The following is a 23,607-nucleotide window of genomic DNA, read 5'->3' as shown; positions in this document are numbered from 1 at the left end:
TTAATCTGGTCCCGTTTGCCAACATTTGGCCCATATCCCTCTAAATTCTTTCTATTCATATACCCATCCAGATGCCTTTTAAATATTGTAATTGTACCAGCCTCCACTACTTGCTCTGGTAGCACATTCCATACATGCATGAAAAAATTGCCCCTTAGGTCCCTTTTAAGTCTTTCTACTCTCACCTTAAACCTATGCCCTCTAGTTTTGGACTCCCCCAGCCTGGTGAAAAGACCTTGTTATTTAGCCTATCCATGTCCCTTATGATTCTGTAATGTCATCCCTCAGCCTCCAGGGAAAATAGCTCTCATCTATTGTGTCTCTTGCAAGATCTCAAACCCTCCAACCCTGGCAACATTCTCGTAAACTCAACATGCCTGAATTCCCCCTGCCTTGGTCCCTTCACTCCGCTTTTTTTTAAACTAACTCTCTTTGTCCCATCCCACTCCCAATCTAGTTTAAGTTCCTTCGTACAGCACGAGAAAAGGCACCTGCACGGGTGTTAGTTCTATTCTGGTTCAGGTGCAAGCCATCTTGCTTGTGCAGGTCCCAACCTCCAAGAAATGATCCCAGTGATCCATGAATCTAAATGATTCCTAGTGCATCAATTCTTGAGCCATGTACTATTCTGCCCTATTCTCCCATTTCTAAACTCACCAGATTTGGCACCAAGAATAATTTCAACATTTGAGGCCCTGTTCTTTAGTCTACTCCTAGCTCCACAATTTTTGATGCAAGATCTTATCAACCATTCTCCCTACATTCATTAGTGTTAATGTGTACCATGACCCATGTCTCATCATATAATCCCTGCAGCCACACATGACATTTTTGACCCTGACACCATGGAGGCCACACACCATCTTGTCAGTCGCACCTTCAGCCAGAGAAACACATGTCTGTTCCCCTAACTAATGAATCCTATCATTGTTTTTGCTTTCTTCTTCCTCTCCCACCCCCGTACACTCAGGTCATGTGATGATAGAAGTTTGGCTCTGTCTGCACTCCCTTGAGGAACCAGCGCTTCATCAGTTTCCAAAGAGTAAACAAACTCGTGATCAGGACTCCTGTGGTATCCTGCATTTCTACTGGATTCTCTTTGATGGCCTAGTGATCACCCATTTCTTTCTTTCCTCCAGTCCTTCAAAATAGCGTGGGACCACCTCTTAAAATGTGCTATCCACGTAACTCCCAGCTTTGCAGATGTGCCAGTGTCTCCACTCATTTTATATAATTGGGAACACTTCTTCCACCTGGTCATCAAGATTGCTGATAGGGTCCATGACTTCCCACACATAACAGGTCACACATTACACTCAACTCACCTCACCTGCCATGAATTGTATATGAACTTAGTCTAATTTGCTAACGTTTCTAATTAAAGATACTCCCTTTACCTTAACCTTAATCCCTTATTCTGACCTTTACTTAACCCTGGTACTTCTAAATTAATCCTTCACTAATTTCCCAGCTCATGGGCTTTGGTACAGCCTCCCTTGCCCTACACTAATCCCTGTAACATCTGGATAATATTTCATGCTGCTACTTATTGATTACAGCTCCGCTTCAACACTTATCCCCATCAAACCAATCTCCAAACTCAGAGATCTAAATCTCTGGTCCTCCCTCTGTAACAGGCCCTCGACCTCTAGATCACAATCAGTGAAGATAGGCAACAGCACCTCCTCCATGAAATCCTCAAGTCTGGTGCCCCTCAAGGATGTGTACTCAGCCCCCTATTGTACTCCTGTACACTCAAGACTGTGTGGCAAAATTTTGTCCGGACTCCATCTACAAGTTCACTGGCAACACCACCATTGTAGGCCAGATATCAAACAATGACAAGACAGAATACAGGAAAGAGATAGCGAGCTTCCTCAATGTCAATGTCTGCAAAATTAAAGAGCTGATCATGAATTCAAGAAGCAATGAGGAGGCCATCAATGGAGCTGAGGTGGAGATGGTCGAGAGCATCTGACAATCTGTCGTCGACCATTCATGTTGATGCAATGGTCAAGCCAACACAAGAAATCCTCTTCTTCCTCAGGAGGCTAAGAAGTTTTGGTATGTCCATAATGACCTTCACCAACCTTTAGAGATGCACGATAGAAAGCATTCTATCTGGATGCATCATGGTTTTGTACAGTAATTACTCTGCCCAGAACTATAAGAAACTACAGAAAATTGTGAACACAGCCCAGAACGCTCAATCAAACTCTCCATTCACTGATTCCATCTACACTTCTTGGTGACATGTAAAGGCAGCCAACATTATCAAAGATCCCTCTAACTTGGTTATAATCTCTTCCAACCTCTTCCATCATCAGAAGACACAAAAGCTTAAACACACGTACTAACAGGTTCAAGAGCAGTTTCTTCCCTACTGTCATTAGACTTCAGAACAGACCTTTCAAATTTCAAATCTAATGTTGATCTTGCTTTAGGTGCACCTTCTCTGTGACAATCACTTGTACTCCTTGATCTGTTCAATTATCCTATGTATGTTTATACTGTATGGAAACAAAACTTTAAACTCTCATACCACCCACTAGGAGAGATATTTGAAATATTCATCAAAATATTTTTAAAGGTTATACGATTTCCAGCATCCACCAGCTTCCCAGGCAGTGCATTCCAGATTACCACCAGCTGAGTGAAAAAGATTTTTCCCAAATCTCCTCTGAATCTCTTGCCCCTTACCCCAAAAACCATGCCTTATTGTGATTGACCCCTCAATCAAACTGCTCCCTATTCACTCTGTCCATATTCCTCATAATCTCATACATCTTAATAAGGTGCCCCCCTCCATCTTCTCTGCTCTAAAGAAAACATTCCAAGTCTATCTAGTCTCCCTTTATAGGTCAATTTCTTCATGCTAAGCAACATGCTGTACCCCCCTAGCACTATCACATCTTTCCTGTATTGAGATGACAAACTGCTCACAGTACTCTAGTTGTGGACTGACCAATGCTTTGTACAAGTCTAACATTACCTCCTTGCTCTTATACCTATGCCATGATTGATGAAAGCAAGTGTCCCTTGCGCCTTCTTAAATATCCTGTTCATGCGCTTCGCTGACTTCAGGGAACTGTGAATAATTACCCCAAGTGTCCTGTCATTCATTAAATGCTCCCTCATCTTGTTCTTCTTCCAAAGTGCATCATCTCACATTTACCAGGGTGCCACTGTTCTGCCCATCTGACCAACTATTTATATCTTCCTGTAACCTATAACCATCTTCTTCATTATTCGCCACTCTAATAATCTTGGTTTCGTCTGAAAATTCGCTTAATATTTCCCCCACATGTTCATTTATTTTTCTTATGTATATCGCAATAAGGGTCTCAGTATTAAGACCATAAGACATAGGAGTGGAAAGTAAGGCCATTCGGCCCATCGAGTCCACTCCACCATTTAATCATGGCTGATGGGCATTTCAACTCCACTTACCAGCATTCTCCCCGTAGCTCTTAATTCTTTGTGACATCAAGAATTTATCAATCTCGGCCTTGAAGCCATTTAGTGTCTCGGCCTCCACTGCACTCCGCAACAATGAATTCCACAGGCCCACCACTCTGGCTGAAGAAATGTCTCTGCATTTCTGGTCTGAATTTACCTCTTCTAATTCTAAGGCTGTGCCCATGGGTCCTAGTCTCCTCGCCTAACGGAAACAATTTCTTAGCGTCCACTCTTTCCAAGCCATGTATTATCTTGTAAGTTTCTATGAGATCTCCCCTTAACCTTCTATATTCCAAAGAATACAATCCCAGGATCCTCAGCCATTCCTCGTATGTTAGACCTGCTAGTCCAGGGATCATCTGTGTGAATCTCCACTGGACACGTTCCAGTGCCAGTATGTCCCTCCTGAGGTGTGGGGACCAAAACTGGACACAGTACTCCAAATGGGTCCTAACCAGAGCTTTATAAAGGCTCAGTAGCACATCGCTGCTTTTATATTCCAACCCTCGAGATAAACGACAACATTGCATTCGCTTTCTTAATCACGGATTCAACCTGCATGTTTACCTTTCGAGAATCCTCGACTAGCACTCCCAGATCCCTTTGTAATTTGGCTTCATGAATTTTCTCATCATTTAGAAAGTAGTCCATGCTTGTATTCTTTTTTCCAAAGTGCAAGACCTCACATTTGCTCACATTGAATTTCATTAGCCATTTCCTGGACCACTCACCCAAACTGTCTAGATCCTTCTGCAGCCTCCCCACTTCCTCAGTACTACTTGCCTGTCCACCTAACTTCGTATCATCGGCAAACTTCGCTAGAATGCCCCCAGTCCCTTCATCCAGATCATTGATATATAACGTGAACAGCTGCGGCCCCAACACTGAACCCTGTGGGACACCGCTTGTTACTGGCTGCCATTCCGAAAAAGAACCTTTTATCCCAACTCTCTGCCTTCTGTCAGTCAGCCAATCCTCAATCCATGCCAGTAGCTCACCTTGAACACCATGGACCCTCACCTTACTCAGCAGCCTGCCGTGTGGCACCTTATCAAAGGCCTTTTGGAAGTCTAGATAGACCACACCCACTGGGATCCCTGGTCTAACCTACTTGTCACCTATTCAAAGAATTCCAACAGGTTTTTCAGGCACGACCTCCCCTTACTAAATCCATGTTGACATGTTCTAATCCGACCCTGCTCTTCAAAGAGTTTAGAAACCTTAACAATGGACTCTAGAATTTTACCAACAACCGAGGTTAGGCTAATTGGCCTATAATTTTCCATATTTTTAACCATCCTGTCAATATGTGATACAAATTTAAGAGAATTATGTACCTGTACTCCTAGGTCCCTCTGTTATACAACACTACCCAAGGACCTACCATTAATTGTACAAGTGCCACCGTAATTTGCTGTTCCAAAGTGTTATACCTTGCATTTATCTGGATTGAACTCCATCTGCCATTTTTCAGTCCATTGACCCATGTTTGACCTAGCTATACGGGAATAGTTTGGCAAGGCTACGTTCTGGACTACAAATTGTCAGTACTGCTGTGGAATATTGTCAGAGCCAACAATCTTTTCAGTGTCCAGTGTCTTCAACCTTCAGGTGGAGGCTGAAATGATTTATTCAATCGGCATCTCTGATTGAAGATGGATGCAAATACATCAAAGACAAAAGTTGCACTCTTTTTTCAGTGAGGATGAGGGTATCTGTGGAGCCTTCTGCTCTAGTGAGTTATTTAACTGTCCACTACTATTCACAACTAAATGTGATAGAGCTGCAGAGCTTAGATCTATTCCATTGGTTTTGGAATCACTCAGCACTGTCCATTGTATAACTTACAATGGCTTTTGAAGATTTCAAGATATAACCTTCTCAGTTTCCCACGTGGGACCTTGTCAACAATTTTCCTAAAATCCATATAAACTGAACTTTCATCACCCACACACCTGATCACATTTTCAAAAAATTCTAACAAATTTGTTATGCATGACCTCCCTCTGACAAAGGCATGCCGATTATCCCTAATTAACTCACACCTTTCCAAGTGAGTATTAGTTTGTTCCTTCAGAATTTTCTCCAATAGTTACCCTACCACTGATGTGAGATTCACCGGTCTGTAATTTCCTGTTCATCCCTACCACTCCTCTTAAAAAATGGAACCACATTAGCCATCCTCCAGTCCTCTAGCATTTCCCCTGTGGCCAGTGAGAAATTTTAAAAAATTGGGTTACAGAGCCTGCAATTTCTTGCCTCGGCTCCCACAACAGTCTGGGATGCAATTCATCTGGGCCAGGAGATTTGTCTGTTCTTATGCCTGACAGAGCCTCCAATACCTTACACAGTTTGACATAGGAAATGGTAAGTTCCTCACATTTCCTTTTGCTGAAGTCAATACCTATGTTCTCCTTTTCCAGAGAAGATTGAAGACAAATATTCATTCAACATCCTTCCAATGTCCTGCAACTTCACACACAGGTCCCGAATGGGCCCTACTCTTTCCCTTGTTAACATTTTCCTTAATGTATTTCTAAAATATCTTGTGATTCTCCCTCGTCCTATTCAGAAGTCTATTCTCAGGTCCCCTCTTTGCTCTTCTAATTTCTTTCTTAAGTTCCTTTATACACTTCCTGCTTTTCTCTAGGCGGCAGCTGAATTACTGTCTTTGGATTTGCCAAAAGTCTATTCTTCTTTATGCAGTCTTGAATTGTCCTGGGCATTCAAGGTTCTCTGAACTTACTGCTTCGATCTTTCACTCTCAAGCTTACACATTGGATCTGTACTCTCCCCAGCTGTATTTTTTAATATCCCCATTGCTACATTGTAGACTTATCTGGCAGTTGTTGTTCTCAGCCTGTTGTGGTCAGTTCCTGCCTTATTTTAATAAAATCCACCTTCCCCAAAGAAACTTAACTACTATCCTTTAAACCCTACTAAACAATTTGTGTTATCAGAGAACCAGCAGCAATTAGTATTAGATTCTAAGGTCGAGATTACTTTAAATTCCCACACTTAAAACAAACTCCATTTTCTGAAAGTTGCATCTGCAGATGCAATCCATTCGAAAAGGAGCTCTTCAAAAGTTTTGAAATATTATTTTAAAAAATAAGTTGTCATTATTTGTACTGTCCAAGTTACTCATATCAAACAACATGAATCTGCTTCTATCAGGTATTAAAGGGTCACATATCTATCATTTAGTAATATTGTATCCCCAAAAATGCAGGGGATTATACATTATCCTCAAAACCATATGGATTTTAAGACTCTGGTAAAAGAATGGGATGCATGTGCAGGTATTTGACAGGAACTGAATTACATACAAGAGCTCCCATTTATTAGGGAATTGTTGTGTCTCCATTATTATTAGTCACTGTAATATCTAAACACATATTCAGATATTGTTTAAATGTGGAGTTAAGAAAAAAGCCATCAAACCATCAGCAAAAAGTACAAACCATATCAAACTATAGCCTTTAGTAATATAAATGACAATAACAACAACTTGTTTTAAATAACCCTTTCAACATTGAAAAATACTCCACAGGAATAACAATGAAAAGATTATTTTTAATGCAATTTGTGCCTAGGTACATTCAATAGTGGTTTTTCATCGTACATTACATTGGCACGTACCTGCAATTGATATTCGAGCAGCGGTATTTCATAATGGTCTGTTGGTCCAAACTGACGACGTACTGCAGAATACCGAATACCAATTGTCAAGCACAGCTTAAGATTCGAAGTTGCAATCCCTGTGATTGTAATTCTACCAGAAGAAAGCGCTCCAAGTGAAGCACCAAATCGTTGATTAGGATTCTAAATGAGAATTTAAAGAACTTGGGTATCAACTACATAGTATCACTTCCAACACTAGAATAATTGAAAATTACTCATGATAGCAGTTTTGAATGAATGCAGGAAAGATTAGTTAGAAATTAAATGCATTTCTAAGATTTAATTTCAAATGTGTGATGCTTTTCATGCTTTTCAGTTTAACCCTATATTTTAGGTTGCAGTGATGATCGCTTGAAGAACTACATTTCTCTGAAGGATAACTTCTTGTAAAATACAAATTACTTCCAGCAACCATGTGACCAAACTGTCTGAGAATTAAACAAGAGTAGAGAAGGATCAACAAGAAGTTAATAACGGGTGGGTACAGATTCTTGTGTGTGGTCCCACTTCAAATAAATTTGTTGAGTTTTGGGTCAAAAAGTGTGGTGTTGGAAACGCACAGCTGGTCAGGCAGCATCCAAGGAGCAGGAGAGTTGACATTTCAAGCATAAGCTTTTTATCAAGAGCTTATGCTTGAAACATCAACTCTCCTGGACCTCCAGTGCTGTCTGACCGGCTGTGCTTTTCCAACACCAAGCTTTTTGACTCTGACCTCCAGCATCTGCAGTCTTCACTTTCTCTGTGTTCAGTTTTGGAACAAACTGGCTACAACTGACTGCTTTGAAGTACAATTCAATTGAAATTCTGCACATTAGCAAAAAGGGTTTAAAACGCTTGATAATTGAAAGACTCAACTAACAGTCAGTGGGAGCGTATAGAGAGAAGGCGTGTGGAGGTGAGGGCAGAGATAGAGGGACCAAAAGGGCCAAGTAAGAGAAAGAGAGGGGAGAGAAAGAGAGAGACACAGTGTCTTAAATGCAAAACTCCAAAGTTAAAAAATGTCGGAACTGAGAGTTCTGATCTGAGGTAGCTAGACTGAAGAAAGTGAGGACTGCAGATGCTGGAGTACCAGAGTTGAAAAATGTGGTGCTGGAAAAACACAGCAGGCCAGCAGCATTCGAGGCGCAGGAGAATCGACGTTTCGGGCATAAGCCCTTCTTCAGGAATGAGGCTGGTGTGCCAAGCGGGTTGAGATAAAGAGTGGGGGGGAGGGAATTGGGGGAGGGGCACTGGGAATATTGAAGGCAGGATTTAATAAACAGCCAGCAGCTTCACTTGATACCAAACTATCCAGGTTCCTGTTTGATTATAGTACTCTCCCCCCAAAACTACGATAGTTACAGCAGAACTGTTAATGGGGAGAAGACTCTGCATCAAGGTTAAACCATGATATTCCTAGACTGGAGTTAGAGGGGGGGGAATGTTGGGGTGGTGAAATGGCTGCAGGAAAACCAGTGCCAGACACTTGCCTCCTCTAACCAAAAGAGAGACATTTTGCTTCAGGGGATAAAGTTAAGTGTCCACACCACGAAAATGGCCACGCATGGTACAAAGCGAATTCAGGTCCCGTAATGTACAAAGTTCGAGTCATTCGTGATGAACGGCTCCTGCCCGAAACATTGATTTTCCTGCTCCTTGGATGCTGCCTGACCTGCTGTGCATTTCTAGCACCCTTCTAATCTTGACTCAATAAAATTGTGTATCACATGAAAGCTGCTATCTCGTAAACAGGACCTGGCTCCTCAGAACAGCTGAGAAAGGCCATCAAATATCATCTATTCTCCCCCTCTGCCAAGCAATGCAGAGGCAATGCAAGATGGAAGGCCAAGAACATACAACATTACAACGCAGTACAGGCGTTTCAGCTTTTGATGTTGTGCTGACCTGTGAAACCAACTTGAAGCCCATCTAACCTACACTATTTCATTCTCATTCATATGTTTATCCAATGGCCATTAAAGTGCCCTTGAAGTTGGCGAGTGTACTACTATTGCAGGCAGGGCATTTCACGCCCTTACCACTCTGAGTAAAGAACCTACCTCTGACATCTGTCCTATATCTATCATCCCACAATTTAAAACTATGTCTCCTCGTGCTAACCATCACCGTCTGAAGAAAAAGCTCTCACTGTCCACACTAATCATCTTGTATGTCTCGATTAAGTCACTTCTCAGCCTTCCTCTCTCTAACAAAAACAGCCTCAAGTCCCTCGGCCTTTCCTTGTAAGACCTTCCCTCCACACCAGGTAACATCCTGGTAAATCTTCTCTGCAACCTTTCCAACTTGTCCACATCCTTCCTATAATGTGGTAACCAGAACTGGATGCAATACTCCAAATATGGGTGCATCAGAGTTTTGTACATCTGCAATATGACCTCATGGCTAAGAAACTCAATCCCTCTACTAATAAAATCTAACACACCTATGCCTTCTTAAGAACCCTATCAACCTCGGTAGCAACTTCAGGGATCTATATACATGGACACTGGGATCTCTCTGCTCATCCACACCACCTAGAATCTTACCATTAGTCCATTACTCTTTATTCTTATTCCTCCTTCCAAAGTGAATCATCTCACACATTTCCGCATTAAACTCCATTTGCCACAGGTCGGCCCAGCTCTGCAGCTTATCTATGTCCCTCCGTAAGTTGCAACATCCATCCGCACTGTCTACAACTCCGCTAACCTTCGTGTCATCCTCAAATTTGCTAACCCATCCTTCTACGCCTTCATCCAGGTCATTTATAAAAATGACAAACAGCAGTGGCCCCAAACAGATCCTTGTGGTACACAACTAGTAACTGAACTCCAGGATGAGCATTCCCCATCAACCACCATCCTATCTTCTTTCAGCTAGCCAATTACTGGTCAAAACTGCTAAATCACCCTCAATCCCATGCCACCATGTTTTCTGCAAAGCCTACTGTGGGGAACCTTATCAAATGCCTTACTGAAATCCATATACACCACATCAACTGCTTTACCCTCATCCACTTGTTTGGTTACCTTCTCAAAGAACTCAATAAGGTTTGTGAGGCACAATCTACCCTTCTCAAAACTATGCTGACTATCCCTAATCAAATTATTCCTTTCTAGATGATTATAAATCCGATATCTTATAATTCATTCCAACGTTGTACCCACAACCAAAGTAAGGCTCACTGGCCTATATAGTTACCAGGGTTATCGGTACTCCCCTTCATGAACAAGGGGACATTTACTATCCTCCAGTCTTCTGGCACTATTTCTGTAGACAATGATGACAAAGATCAAAGCCAAAGATTCTGCAGTCTCCTCCTGAGCTTCCCAGAAAATCCTAGGATAAATCCCATCCGCCCCTGGGAACTTAGTTATTTTTACACTTTCCACAATTGCTAACACCTCCTCCTTATGAACCTCTACCCTCTCTAGTTTAACAGCCTATATCTCAGTGTTGTCCTCAGCAACATTTTTTTTCCATTGTGAATACTGACGAAAAACGTTCATTCTCCTATCTCCTCGGTCTTCACGCACATCTTCACACTATGATGCTGTATTGGCCCTAATCTTACTCTAGTCATTCTTATATTCCTGATATACCTACAGAAAGCTTTCGGATTTCTTTGATCCTGTCCACCAATGACTCCTCATACCCCCTCCAGGATCTTCTTAGCTCCCTCTTTTGGTCTTTCTTGGCTAACTTGTAACTCTCAAGTGCCCTAACTGAGCCTTCACATCTCATCTTTACATAAGCCTCCTTCTTCCCCTTGACAAGAGACTGAACTTTAGTAACCCATAGCTCCCTCGCTCAATTACCTCCTCCCTGTCTGACAGATACATACTTATCAAGGACATGCAATAGCTATTCCTTGAACAAGGTCCACAGTTCAATTGGGTCCATCCCCTGCAGTTTCCTTTACCATCCTATGCTTCTTAAATCTTGCCAAATCGCATCATAATTGCCTTTCCCACAGCTATAACTCTTGCCCTGTGTTACATACCTATCCCTTTCCATGCTAAAGTAAATGACACAGAACTGAGGTTACCATCACCAAAGTGCTCACCTACCTCCAAATCTAACACCTGGCCAGATTCATTATCCAGTACCAAATCCAATGTGGCCTCGCCTCTTGTTGGTCTATCTACATACTGTGTCAGGAAACCCTCCTGCATACGTTGGACAAAAACTGTTTCATCTAAAGTGCTTGAACTGTAGTGTTTCCAGTCAATATTTAGAAACTTAAAGTCCCCCATAACAACTACCCTGTTACACTCACTCCTATCCAGAATCATTTTTGCTATCCTTTCCTTTACATTTCTGGGACTTTGCAGAGGCCTTTAGAAAACTCCCAAAAAGTTGACTTCTCCTTTCAAACCTCAACCGATATTACCTCTGTAGACGAGGCTTCATCACATGTCCTTTCTGCCACCGTAATACTGTCCTTGACTAACAATGCCACACCTCCCCCTCTTTTACCACCTTCCCTGGTGTGACTGAAACATCTAAATCCTGGAACCTGCCACAAGTATTCCTGTCCCTGCTCCATCCATGTCTCTGAAATGGGCACAATATCAAAGTCTCAGGTACTACTAATCTATGCTGCAAGTTTACCCACCTTATTCCGGATGCTCCTGGCATTGAAGTAGACACACTTTCCTGCCTGCTGGTACACTTTTGTGACCTTGAAACCTTACTTACGACCTCATTACTCTCGACCTCCTGTACACTGGAGATACAATTCAGATTCCCATCCCCCTACTGAATTTGTTTAAACCCTCCCGAAGATCATTAGCAAACCTTCCTCCCCAGCATATTGGTTTGATTCAGGTGAAGACGATTCCGTCTGTCAAGGACCCACCCACTCTAGAATGAGCCCCAATTATCCAAGTATCCGAATCCCTTCATCCTGCACCATCCCTGGAGCCACGTATTCAATTGCTCTCTCTCCCTATTCCTTGCCTCACTCGCACATGGCACAGATAACAAATCAGAGATAACAACTGTTTGTTCTAGCTCTAAGCTTCCAACCTAGCTCCCTGAATTTCTGCCTTAAATCCCCATCCCTTTTCCTACCTATGTCATTAGTCCCCATGTGGACCACGACTTGGGGCTGCTTCCCCTTCCCCTCAAGGATCCCCAAAACACAAGCCGAGACATCATGAACCCTGGCACGTGGGAGGCAACACACCAATTGTGAGTCTCTCTCATTCCCACAGAATCTCTTATCTGTGCCCCTAACCATGGAGTCCCCAATAACTAATGCTCTCCCCCGCGCCCCACCTTTCCATCTGAGCAACAGGGACAGACTATGCCTGAGACTTGTGCCCCAACAGTATCCAAATGGCATACTTGTTACTGACGGGAACAGCCACAGTGGATCCCTGCACTGTCTGCCTGTTCCCTTTCCATCCCCTGACTGTAACCAATCTACCTTTTTCCTGTACCTGAAGTATGATTACTTTTCTGTAATTCCTCTCAATTACCCAGCCAGCATCCCGAACGATCTAAAGTTCATCCAGCTCCAGTCCCCTAAAGCAGTTTCCGAGGAGCTGAAGTTGGGTGCACTTCTCACAGATGAAGTCAGTGGGGACACTTGTGGGTGACCCTTACCTCCCACATTCAACTGTCCTAACAACCCATTGTTCTTCATTCCTAAAGAGACTGTTGAAAAAGAAACTAGTAACCTTACCAATCCGGCACACAGAACCTTTTTTTTTTGGTTAGAGGAGGATTGGTGTATGGGAGACACTACCTAAGTAGTGCTCTAGATAAAGCAATTGCCCAAATATATAGCCTCACTTATTCAGCCATCCTGTGCCTAATCCTGCTCAGCATGCACTCTGCCTATACACGAGGTAAGTTTTTATAGGATTTCCCAGGAACCCCCGGTCCTCGCTCATGCCGCTGCCTCTGCTGCTCAAAGTGGAGGTCGTAGACGCCCAAGTTAAGTCCTTTTTCGAGGAAACTTTACCTTCCCGGCAATCCCCTGGTCCTTGCTCATACCACTCAACACCGTTATCACTTGAAGAAGAGGAAGAAACTCTCCAGAGATGTTCCAGGCTCAAGAGGTGGGCTACTGTCTGGTACATATCAATCGTGTCTGAGTCAGAGTCTGTGGAACCAGATCTAAGGCGAAAACATCCCAGGACAAGCTGCCAGAAAAGAACAGTATATCCCCAGATGTTTTTGAGGAGTGAGATGCAATGACTGGAACAAGGGCCAAGTGAATCCCATTGACTGTGAGATCCTTGATTGACCAGGGTAAAATCCCCAATCAGGGAGCCCTGGCTGACACACAAACAGGAGATTCAGAGAATCCCCTCATTGTAGTCACTGGTTCTGAGCTAGCTGGTCAGAGCCCATGTACTGAACTAATCTAAATAAAGTGCCTCCTTATAACAAGTATGTTGTTCTAAACACTGACCCTTGTTGTTTTATTCTTTTAGTAAATAACTGGGGCTTTTGGATCGCAAAGAAAAAATTGATGGTCTCAACCAAGACCATAAGAAATATCTACACTCCTCTAGTTATCCTTTTATTCTCCAGAAATTACTGACACAATAAAAAATGCTTGAAAGAATTGAGCTGGACCTCAATTAAACCCAAGTAAAAGTATACTTTCTAGTCATTGATATATTCAGCAAGACTTAAAAAAAAGTTGCTGAGAAATTCAGTGATGAATCTTCAACATTACAGACCTAATTAAAGGCAATAAACACCTCAATCGTGGTCATTATGTACAGTATTGGGCTTATTCAAATGCATAACATATTTTAACAGGTTGTGCATAAATGTTGGCACAATAGATTCCTACAGCTGGTAAGGGAGCTTTTATTGTGGTGTGCAGAGCTTTGCCATCCATCCTAATTTTAAATCAGTCCTATGTGACACTTGGAACCCATTTGAATGCTGCTACAATAAGGTAATGGAGAACTTTATATTTAGAAAGTAATTCTGGTTATTTTGTTTCACCTTGAATGAAGTTGTATAAATTCCCCCAGGTGTGACATCTCCAGTTCTATTCAGGAGATTTTCTCGTGGTATTCTCACATTGTGGAACACAGCAAATCTATTAAAATAAACATGGAATCACATTAGACTATATTTTGTAAAGCCCTTCAATACAGATAACACCTCATACAGCTGTCAGCAATTAGAAATGTGTTGAAAATTTTCAGAAGTGTGCTCCTACAAATTCAATATACATAAAATCCACATGTCACCTGGTGCAGTAGCTTCAATTGTGGCATGATGGCTCAGTGGTTAGCATTTCTGCCTCAAATCGCCAGGAACTCAGCTTTGATTTCACCCTTGGGTGTCTCTGTGCAGAATTTGCACATTTTCCATCTCTGCGTGGGTTTCCTCTGAGTGCTCCGATTTCCTCCCAGTCTAAACACGTGCAAGTTAGGTGGATAAGCCATGCTCAATTGCTCATAGTATTCAGAGGTGTGTAGGTTAGGTGGATTAGCTGAGGTAAATGTAGGATAACAGGGATAAAGTGGGGGCATCAGGTCTGGGTGAGATGCTCTTCGGAGGGTCAGAGTAGAATCCATGGACTTATTGAATGGCCTGCTTCCACACTGTAGGGAATCTATGATCAGGCATCATTTCTTTTTCTTTTGTTCATGGAATTTGGCTTCACTGATTGCACCAGCATTTAATTGCCTATTCCTAGTTGCTTGAGAATGTGGTGGTTATGCCTTTGTGAATCATTGTGGTCCAATTGACACAGGTACACCAACAACACATTTAAGGAGGGAGTTCCAGGATTTGATCCAGTGATACTGAAGATACAGTGTTATACTACTAAGTTAGGATAGTGAGTTACTTAAAGTGGACCTTTGGTGTAAAACATGCTGTATCTGCCAAACTTGTCCACCCCGATGGTAGTGATTGTGACCTTGGATGGTGTTGGCTGACGAACATTAAGCAACACCTTTTAAACCCACAACCACTACCATCTGGAAAGAAAAGAGCAGCGTTTCCATTGGAAGACCACCAATTGCACATTCCCCTCCAACCACTCTAAGTGACTTACCATACAGAATCAAGTGCAATAATCAAAATTAAGCATTATTGTGAAGTAGTAATTCACAAGGTCTCAATATAGTAAGGACAAACAATAACAAATGAGGATTGGATAATTCTTAGTTCCTAGTGAGAATAGCTTTCAAGCAAAGGCATCCCATTATTCAATTATCTCTCTATTCTGCAGCAAAGTATGACCTTTACAGGTCCATCAAAAAGTTTCATGTCATGATTTCTAACTTTTCATTCCCTTCTGGACAAAGTACAACTTCTCAGAGTAAGAGAACTGCTTGCCTGAAGTCTACCACAGTCGAGTGTGTGTTGCTGGAAAAGGACAGCCAGTCAGGCAGCATTTGAGGAGCAGGAGAATCGACGTTTCGACCTTAAGTTCTTCATCAGGAAGCTTATGCTCGAAATGATGAATCTCCTGGTCCTCAGCTGCTGCCTGACCAGCTGTGCTTTGCCAGCACCATACTCTCAACTCTGACCTCCAGCATCTGCAGTCTTCACTTTCTCCCAGTTGAAATCTACCACAGGTTGTTCTGTTTTATGTGCATTTCATCAACAAGAATTCTCTGTAACGCACAACGCTGTAATGCAATTACTATGCCAACACGTTAAGCGCGGTTTCTAAAGCGCAATTTTCCTATAACGTGAGGTTGCACAAGAACGCAACCATTGCATTGTAGATGAACTGACTGTACGTTGATTCAGTCAGTCTGTCTAATAAGACCAACATGAATGACTAAAAAGAGAAATGGACATGGAACTTTTAGAATTCTACTAGAAATTATTTAATTTCACTATTTAATGACTGGATCCAGCACTGGGAAAGATGCAATTTAATTCCTCCTCATTGCAATGATAAATCTGAGGATCTGTTGCTTACACAATTAAAATGAGCTTTTTCCCTTGGAACACTGACTAAATTAAGTAAGCTTTTTTAAATATATAAACATAATACTTCTGGGCTAACAATTCTGGTTGAAACCATTGTTATTTGTGGCTTGCCCAGAAAACATAAATATATTATTTATAGGTACAGATGCTTTTCTGATATTTTACTGACAGTTTATTGATAATGATAAAGTAAAATCCATTGGAATTTGGATGCTTGTTAGTTAACATTAATAACTTCTGGTAGTGTGATGGCATTTTAGTGACTGCAAATGCTTTAAGGACTGTTTTGGCTATATGCAGAAGACTGACTGAATATTGTCAAAATTCTTTAGGATATCTTCTCACGAGCAACATTTGTTTTAACAATCAGACCATCTGCAAACAGCTTTTGCATATTACCAAAAAGAAACTATTATGATGATTAGAAACCCAAACTTCTCAAACAAAATTATTCTGTGAAGGGGAAAAAGACAGTTGCATGCACTTTTTTTTCTTAAATGGAGACTGATAAACAGAAACACACAAGACAGCAGACAAATATGGAGAAAGTGAGGACTGCAGATGCTGGATTTCAGAATCGAGAATGTGATGCTGGAAAAGCACAGCAGGTCAAGCAGCATCCGAGGAGCAGGAGAATTGACATTTCGGGCATAGGACCTTCATCAGGAGTGGAGGCGTGTGCCCGAAACGGCAGTTTTCCTGCTCCTCGGATGCTGCCTGACCTGTTATGCTTTTCCAGCATCACATTCTTGAGCACACAAATAAGACAAACATCAAATGCAACTATTTGGAAAAAGTCAGTCATGAGAGGTGTCATCATCGCCCAGTAATATGGAAAACTGTAAATTTTCTGTGTCAAAGGAAGCATTAGGTAAGTTTAAAAATTTGATACTTCAGTTTCAGTTTCTGCACATTACTTTTAACATACACTTTAGTCTTATTTGCAACTTGAGTTTCTACTTCTCATCTTTTTAGTGAGAACTTTATAATTTTTTCCATAGATTTTCCTCTATTCTGAATTATATAATTTAAAAATAACAAAATGAATCATTAGAATGATTATAAACATAAAATAAACTTAATCACAGGCTCATGTTCTTTGCTAGGTTCCTAACATTAAACTGTATTCATAAAATAATTAGTTGAACAAAATATAAAAGAAACCGCAAGGTTTGTAGCTCAGGTTGAGGTTTAGGGTGTAGTTTTGCTCGCTGAGCTGTAGGTTTGATATCCAGACGTTTCGTTACCTGGCTAGGTAACATCATCAGTGGCGACCTCCAAGTGAAGCGAAGCTGTTGTCTCCTGCTTTCTATTTATATGTTTGTCCTGGATGGGGTTCCTGGGGTTTGTGGTGATGTCATTTCCTGTTCGTTTTCCGAGGGGTTGATAGATGGCATCTAGATCTGTGTGTTTGTTTGTGGCATTGTGATTGGAGTGCCGGGCCTCTAGGAATTCCCTGACATGTCTTTGCTTAGCCTGTCCCAGGGTAGATGTGTTGTCCCAGTCGAATTGGTGTTTTTTTTCATCTGTGTGTAGGGCTACAAGGGAGAGAGGGTCGTGTCTTTTTGTGGCTAACTGGTGTTCGTGTATCCTGGTGGCTAACTTTCTTCCTGTTTGTCCTATGTAGTGTTTGTGGCCGTCCTTCCATGGAATTTTGTAGATGACGTTGGTTTTGTCCATGGGTTGTACTGGGTCTTTTAAGTTTGTTAGTTTTTTTTGAGAGTGTTGGTGGGTTTGTATGCTACTAGGATTCTGAGGGGTCTTAGTAATCTGGCTGTCATTTCTGAAACTTCTTTGATGTATGGTAAGGTGGTTAGGGTTTCTGGCTGTGTTTGGTCTGCATGTCGTGGTTTGTTCTTGAGGAATCTGCAGACTGTATTTTTTGAGTATCCGCATTTTCTGAGTATCCGTTCTTCTTGAATACGTTGTATAGGTGGTTCTCCTCTGTTTTCCGAAGTTCGTCTGTGCTGCAGTATTTGGTGGCTCATTGGAATAGTGTTCTGATACAGTTTCTTTTGTGTGTGTTGGGATGGTTGCTGGTGTAGTTAAGTATTTGGTCAGTGTTCGTTAGTTTTCTGTATACGCAGGTTTGTAGTTCTCCGTTCTTTCTTTCAAAAAACCACCATTTCAACTGGGACAACACATCTATCCTGGGACAGGCTAAGCAAAGACATGCCAGAGAATTCCTAGAGGCCTGGCATTCCAATCACAATGCTATAAACAAACACATAGATCTAGATACCATCTATCAACCCCTCGGAAAATGAACAGGAAATGACATCATCACAAACCCCAGGAACCTATCCAGGACAAATATATAAATAGAAAGCAGGAGACAACAGCTTCGCTTCACTTGGAGGTCACCACTGATGATGTTACCTAGCCAGGTAACGAAACGTCTGGATATCAAACCTACAGCTCAGCGAGCAAACCACAAAAGAAACCTTCAAGTATTTTTGAAATAGTATATCAGGAGTCATTTGATGATCCAAGCAGAGGCACAGGGAATACATCTTGGAAAAGCATGGACAACTGACTGAAACCAGAGGCTATGTAACCAGAATTCACTGAAAAAATGTGATACTTGGATGAATGATGCCCCACAATTTATCATAAAATCACCCCTTTATTTCACAAAGACAAAACATGATATTAATTTATGTGTCCTTTATTTCCTTGGTGAATACAGATTTTGTGCTCACTTATTTGTCTTTTATCAGGCTCTCTCTCTCAAGAACAAATAGCTGCGATTGATATCTATGCGCAATGGACGAGTCTAATAATAATCAATAAAGAACTGGTAATACAATTGTTGCACTGGCTACAGATGACTTGTTGGTTATAAGTAATAAACTTGCAAAATATAAATAGTCCCATATGTAGAGCTGCAAACTTCGCCTGCTAAAATTTCAAATAAACCAGGCTGAGTGGTAGAAAAATAATCCAGGATAATTACAGCAGCTGTTACTTCATCATGCCTCAATTTGTCTGCAATTCTTTTTCACACCATACATACATTCTAAAGACAACCCAATTTATTCATATCACATATTTTCCTGTTTACTACTTACAATAGAAAGAAAGCATTTTAAACCCACAATAAATTTGCCATATCCTAAGCCAGAGTGAGGAGACCAGAAGCTGCAAGGAATGTAGAAAGATATAATTTTTGTTGAAATGTTATTCTGGCTGAGACTAAAATTATGCTGACTGAGTGAGAATCATTAACTCAGGCTTATAACTCATTGCATTACACAAGACATTGGAAAAGCACATTGCTTCATATGGCCATTTGCTATCTAGAATGTTAATAACCAATAAGAAAAAAGTATTAAATCTTGCCATATCCAATCTTCAATCTCCGTTCACTATATATGGCAGCAGTTCTTGTAAATAAACCTTGTATTAATGTGGGTGTTGAAGGTTGGTTTCTTCTTTATTTTTTCTGTTTTCTGGATTTTATTTCCAGACTTACCACAAGCAGAATTTGAAAATAAACCATGATTTCAATCGACTCTATAACTATGTATAGGTAAATACCTGAGCAAACAAAAAAACATTGAAACCTAAAGAAAAATATCAAATTTGCTGTTTAACCTGAAAAAAGGACTGTTTTATTGAAACAAACTTCAGACTTGTGGTTTAGCATTGCAGAGAATGCGTGGATAAGTTCATAGTGCCAGATACCACATTTGTGTCAACAGTATGGAGTTCCTGTTGTGTAAAGGTTGAGAAACAAAATATGGTTCACCAATCCGCATGAGTAATCAGTGCATATGCTTCCAGACACCACATTCTGTCTGAATTAAGCAAGCACTTCACAATTTGCTAAAGAAAATGGTTTATATTTTAAGGTTACTGAAGCTCAGAGATGAAAGGGATGCAAATAAATTGGAATACACTACAAATTCATGTTTATTGCTGAAAAAAAAATGCTGTTAAAGTTTTACCACTTTCACATATCAGGACAGACAGAAGAATTCCAAATATCAAGTGCAATATGACTCACCAAAGCTAGACAGAATTTACACAGTTTTTGTTATTCATTCATAGGATAAGGGCATCGCTGGCTAGGCCAGCATTTCTCATCCATCCCTAATTGCCCAGAGGCAGATGGGTTTTTCTGACAATCAACAATGGACAAAAGGTCATCATTAGACTCTCAATTCCAGATTTCATTGAATTCAAATTCCACCCGCTGTTGTAGCGGGATTTGAACACAGGTTCCCAGACTATTGCCTGAGTCTCTGGATTAACAGTCCAGCAATACCATCACTAGATTATTGTCTCCCAACAAATATCTTTTACATATATATTTATGCAGGGATCTGTTGCCTTCAGTAAAATGGAGCATGTACAAACACTGCACCTTCTTAAATTAAACAGAAGTATAGGGGTCAATAGTTCCTTGAATACTCTGTGACAATATCTTGGTCAACCAGAGCTGACTTGCTAACTGCAGTGATTGGAATGAGATAAGTCAGATGAATCTCAGATTATGAGTTCTCTGCTTAGGTTGTTAGCTTAGTCCAATCAGGGAGCCCTGGCTGACAGACATAAATAGGAAGATCAGGGGTCCTGGTCACTCTAGGAGCTGACTAAGTTAGCTGGGTCAGCGTCATGTAACATGAATTGTAAATAAAGGGTGACTTGCTGACAATATACTGACCTTCGTTGAGTTATTTCACCAACTAGTCAGAACCTTTTTCTTATCTAGTATAAATCATTTCGCCCTTTGAAATTTGGCTTTCTTGTACCTGTCCTGATCAGGTCAAGATGAAAAGCTTTAAACAGATTGCCTTATTTCAGCAATTCTCAAGTTTTGCACTACCAAGCAACATATTTTCTGTTTGTTAAGAAATCTTTTTTATGTTATTCATTCACAGAATGTATGCATCTCTGGCTAGGCAAGTATTTATTTCCTATCCCTAACTGACCAAAGGGCAGTTAAGAGTCAACCACATTGTTACGGGTTTGGAGTCACATATAGGCCAGACCAGAAAAGGTAATCAACAATGGTTTCATGATCCTTATTAGACTTTTAATCCCAGATTGCAATACTCCACTTTCTCTCATGGTAGTATTTGAACCCAAACACCCAGAATATTATCTGGGTCTCTGCATTAGTAGCCCAGGGATAAAACCACTAGGCTATCGCTTCTCTCATTATAAAAGCCACAATTTTTGCAATCTCTTACCTGTAGTTATCAAATTTTAGAAAGAAAGCAAAGCTAAATTCTGAAATGTATTATGAAAATTTAAGATCTTACCATGGTAATACTTAAAACAAGGAAAGTAAAATTTATGGGATGACTGAGATACTGGGATTAGCACTTGCACTCCAGCATAAATGTTAGAAGTGAGCTTGCCTATACTTGACTGATTTGCCCTGTGTTAATTCTTTGGACTCTTTAATTAGAAATAAGATGGGACTGCTTTCTGTCCAGAAGATTGTTTAGCATTATAGAACAAAGGTCAACAGTGCCAACAACAGTAGCACTAGCAGGAATGGTGTGCACTGCCAGATAAAGATAGATGGATCAAGAAGGTGATATTCAATAATAGTTCTGGAAATTCCAAGTATACATGGGATTTTGCTGGGGCTGGGCTGACAGGCCCTGACAAGGGGTACATGTTGGAGCAAGTAAACAATAATATGAATGACACTTGTGCACAGATTTTTTTATACAACAATTCAATCATTACACTCCAGCTTCAAGCATACACTTCATCAGCTGATTTTTTATATACTTAAAATAATAACAAATCTATAACTACTGAGGCAGCTCCACAAATGAAACTAACTTAGCGAGCACTTTACACTGGTGATAAGGAAAAATGTTGGAATTTTTACTTAATGACAGAGATAAAAATTTAGAAATCAAATTTGCAATAATTAGCAAAATATATCAGGTTGAGATAGCAGCTAGACAGGAAATAATCAGGTTTATTACTTGTGAAATGAAAAGCTCCTATTGCAAATAATACTTTGTGATCTAAAACAGCTACAAAATCACAGAAATGATGGGATACTGGCCTCTGTGAAAACAATCTGAACTATCTAACCTATACAATTCCATTTTGATCCATATTTTTATCCAATGACCATTTAAATACCCTGAAAGTTGACGAGTCTCCTACTGCTGCAGGCAGTGCATTCCATACTACTCAGAGTAAAGAAACTATCTCTGACATCTGTCCTATTTCCATCAACCCTCAATTTAAAACTGCATCCCCTCATTCTATCCATTACTATCCGAGGAAAAAGGTTCTCACTGTCCACCCGATCTAACCCTCTGATTATCTTATATGTCTTAATTAAGTCACCTCTCAAATGTCCCCTCGCTAATGAAAACAGCCTCAGGTTCCTCAGCCCTTCCTCAGAAGATCGTCCCTCCATACCAGACAACATCCTAGTAAATCATCTCTGAACCCTTTCCAAAGCTTCCACTTCCTTCCTCTAATGTGGTAACAAGAACTGTACGCAATACTCCAAGTGTGGCCGCACCAGAGTTTTGTACAGCTGCAACATGACCTCGTGGCTCTGAAACTCAATCCTTCTACCAATAAAAGCTAACGCACCATATGCCTTCTGAACAACCCTAACAACCTTCAGGGATCTAGGTTGGATGATAGACACTCAATGTGGAGAGGCTGCCCTCTGAGGCATGCCTGTAAGTCATGCTGTTGGTTCATAATGGACCTCGGAGAAATATTGCTCACAACAGACATCAGGAATAAGCCAGCTTCTGGAATCAAGCAGATATGGCTTGAAATGATTGAGGAGAACAGAAGGAAAAGTGTGGCACTTTGCCCATGCCCACAAAGCCAAAGAGAGATGATTTCAGTTACCTCAATAGGGCAGGTAAGGTGAGTGGCATCCCATTTGCAAATCAAAATCCTCTCACTCTGATTTCCCAGCATTGTCATCCTAAGAACTCCTTGCAGGTCCTCTTATTCTGCTCTGCAAAGACACCTCCACATATAAACATTAATAGCCAACGTGCAAATGCACTTTCATCTTGTTGCCATCTTACAACAATCCTTTACAATTACCCTCCAGATTCTGATCTTCTATAAACTTAGGGTACTCAAGTTCTTATAGTAATAACTTTTTTTTCTCTCCTCGCAGAACATAGCACAAATCAGCACAGAGACAGAAGACAGTAGACAGAAAAGACAGAGTGCATGTCAGTAGTAGCCTCCATAGCCAGTTTAACCACTGCACATGAGCAGCCCATGGAAATCAGCAATGGTTGAGCAGATGGCCACCTGAAATGCAGAGATAGAAACTTCCAACACAGAATTGGATATCACAGCCACAAGGCATGTAACATTCATTCATGTTGAATTGATAATGACAGTAACTGAAATGTGATGACCTGCACTATATTGACTTTCAACCCTTTCTCCTTATCTAATTCATGCTTTTCATTTCCCAATAGCACTTCAAGAGTGTGCAAGAGCAGATGCAGGAGGAAGTCAAGGAGTTCTGAGAGGAGGTCCCACTCTCTGGGGAAGTACTGTTATACTATTTCAGTGTATTCTTCAGTC

At 40.9% G+C, this 23,607-nt stretch overlaps 1 protein-coding gene across 4 annotated transcripts in view; it reads right to left on the bottom strand.

Moving 5' to 3' along the window:
- Window positions 1-23,607, bottom strand: part of acox3 (acyl-CoA oxidase 3, pristanoyl) — a 183,058-nt gene that overhangs the window by 95,780 nt on the left and 63,671 nt on the right. For all 4 annotated transcript variants that reach the window (XM_060826927.1, XM_060826936.1, XM_060826943.1 and 1 more), the window contains 2 exons: window positions 14,098-14,194; window positions 7,102-7,284 (listed from right to left, as the gene is read on the bottom strand). In XM_060826927.1, coding sequence (XP_060682910.1) covers window positions 7,102-7,284; window positions 14,098-14,194 — 280 coding nt within the window. The remainder of the gene's footprint in view (window positions 1-7,101; window positions 7,285-14,097; window positions 14,195-23,607) is intronic.

This window comes from Hemiscyllium ocellatum, chromosome 1 (genome assembly GCF_020745735.1).
Source record: "Hemiscyllium ocellatum isolate sHemOce1 chromosome 1, sHemOce1.pat.X.cur, whole genome shotgun sequence".
Lineage (NCBI taxonomy): Eukaryota > Metazoa > Chordata > Chondrichthyes > Orectolobiformes > Hemiscylliidae > Hemiscyllium > Hemiscyllium ocellatum.
This window is presented reverse-complemented; position numbering and strand designations above follow the sequence as displayed.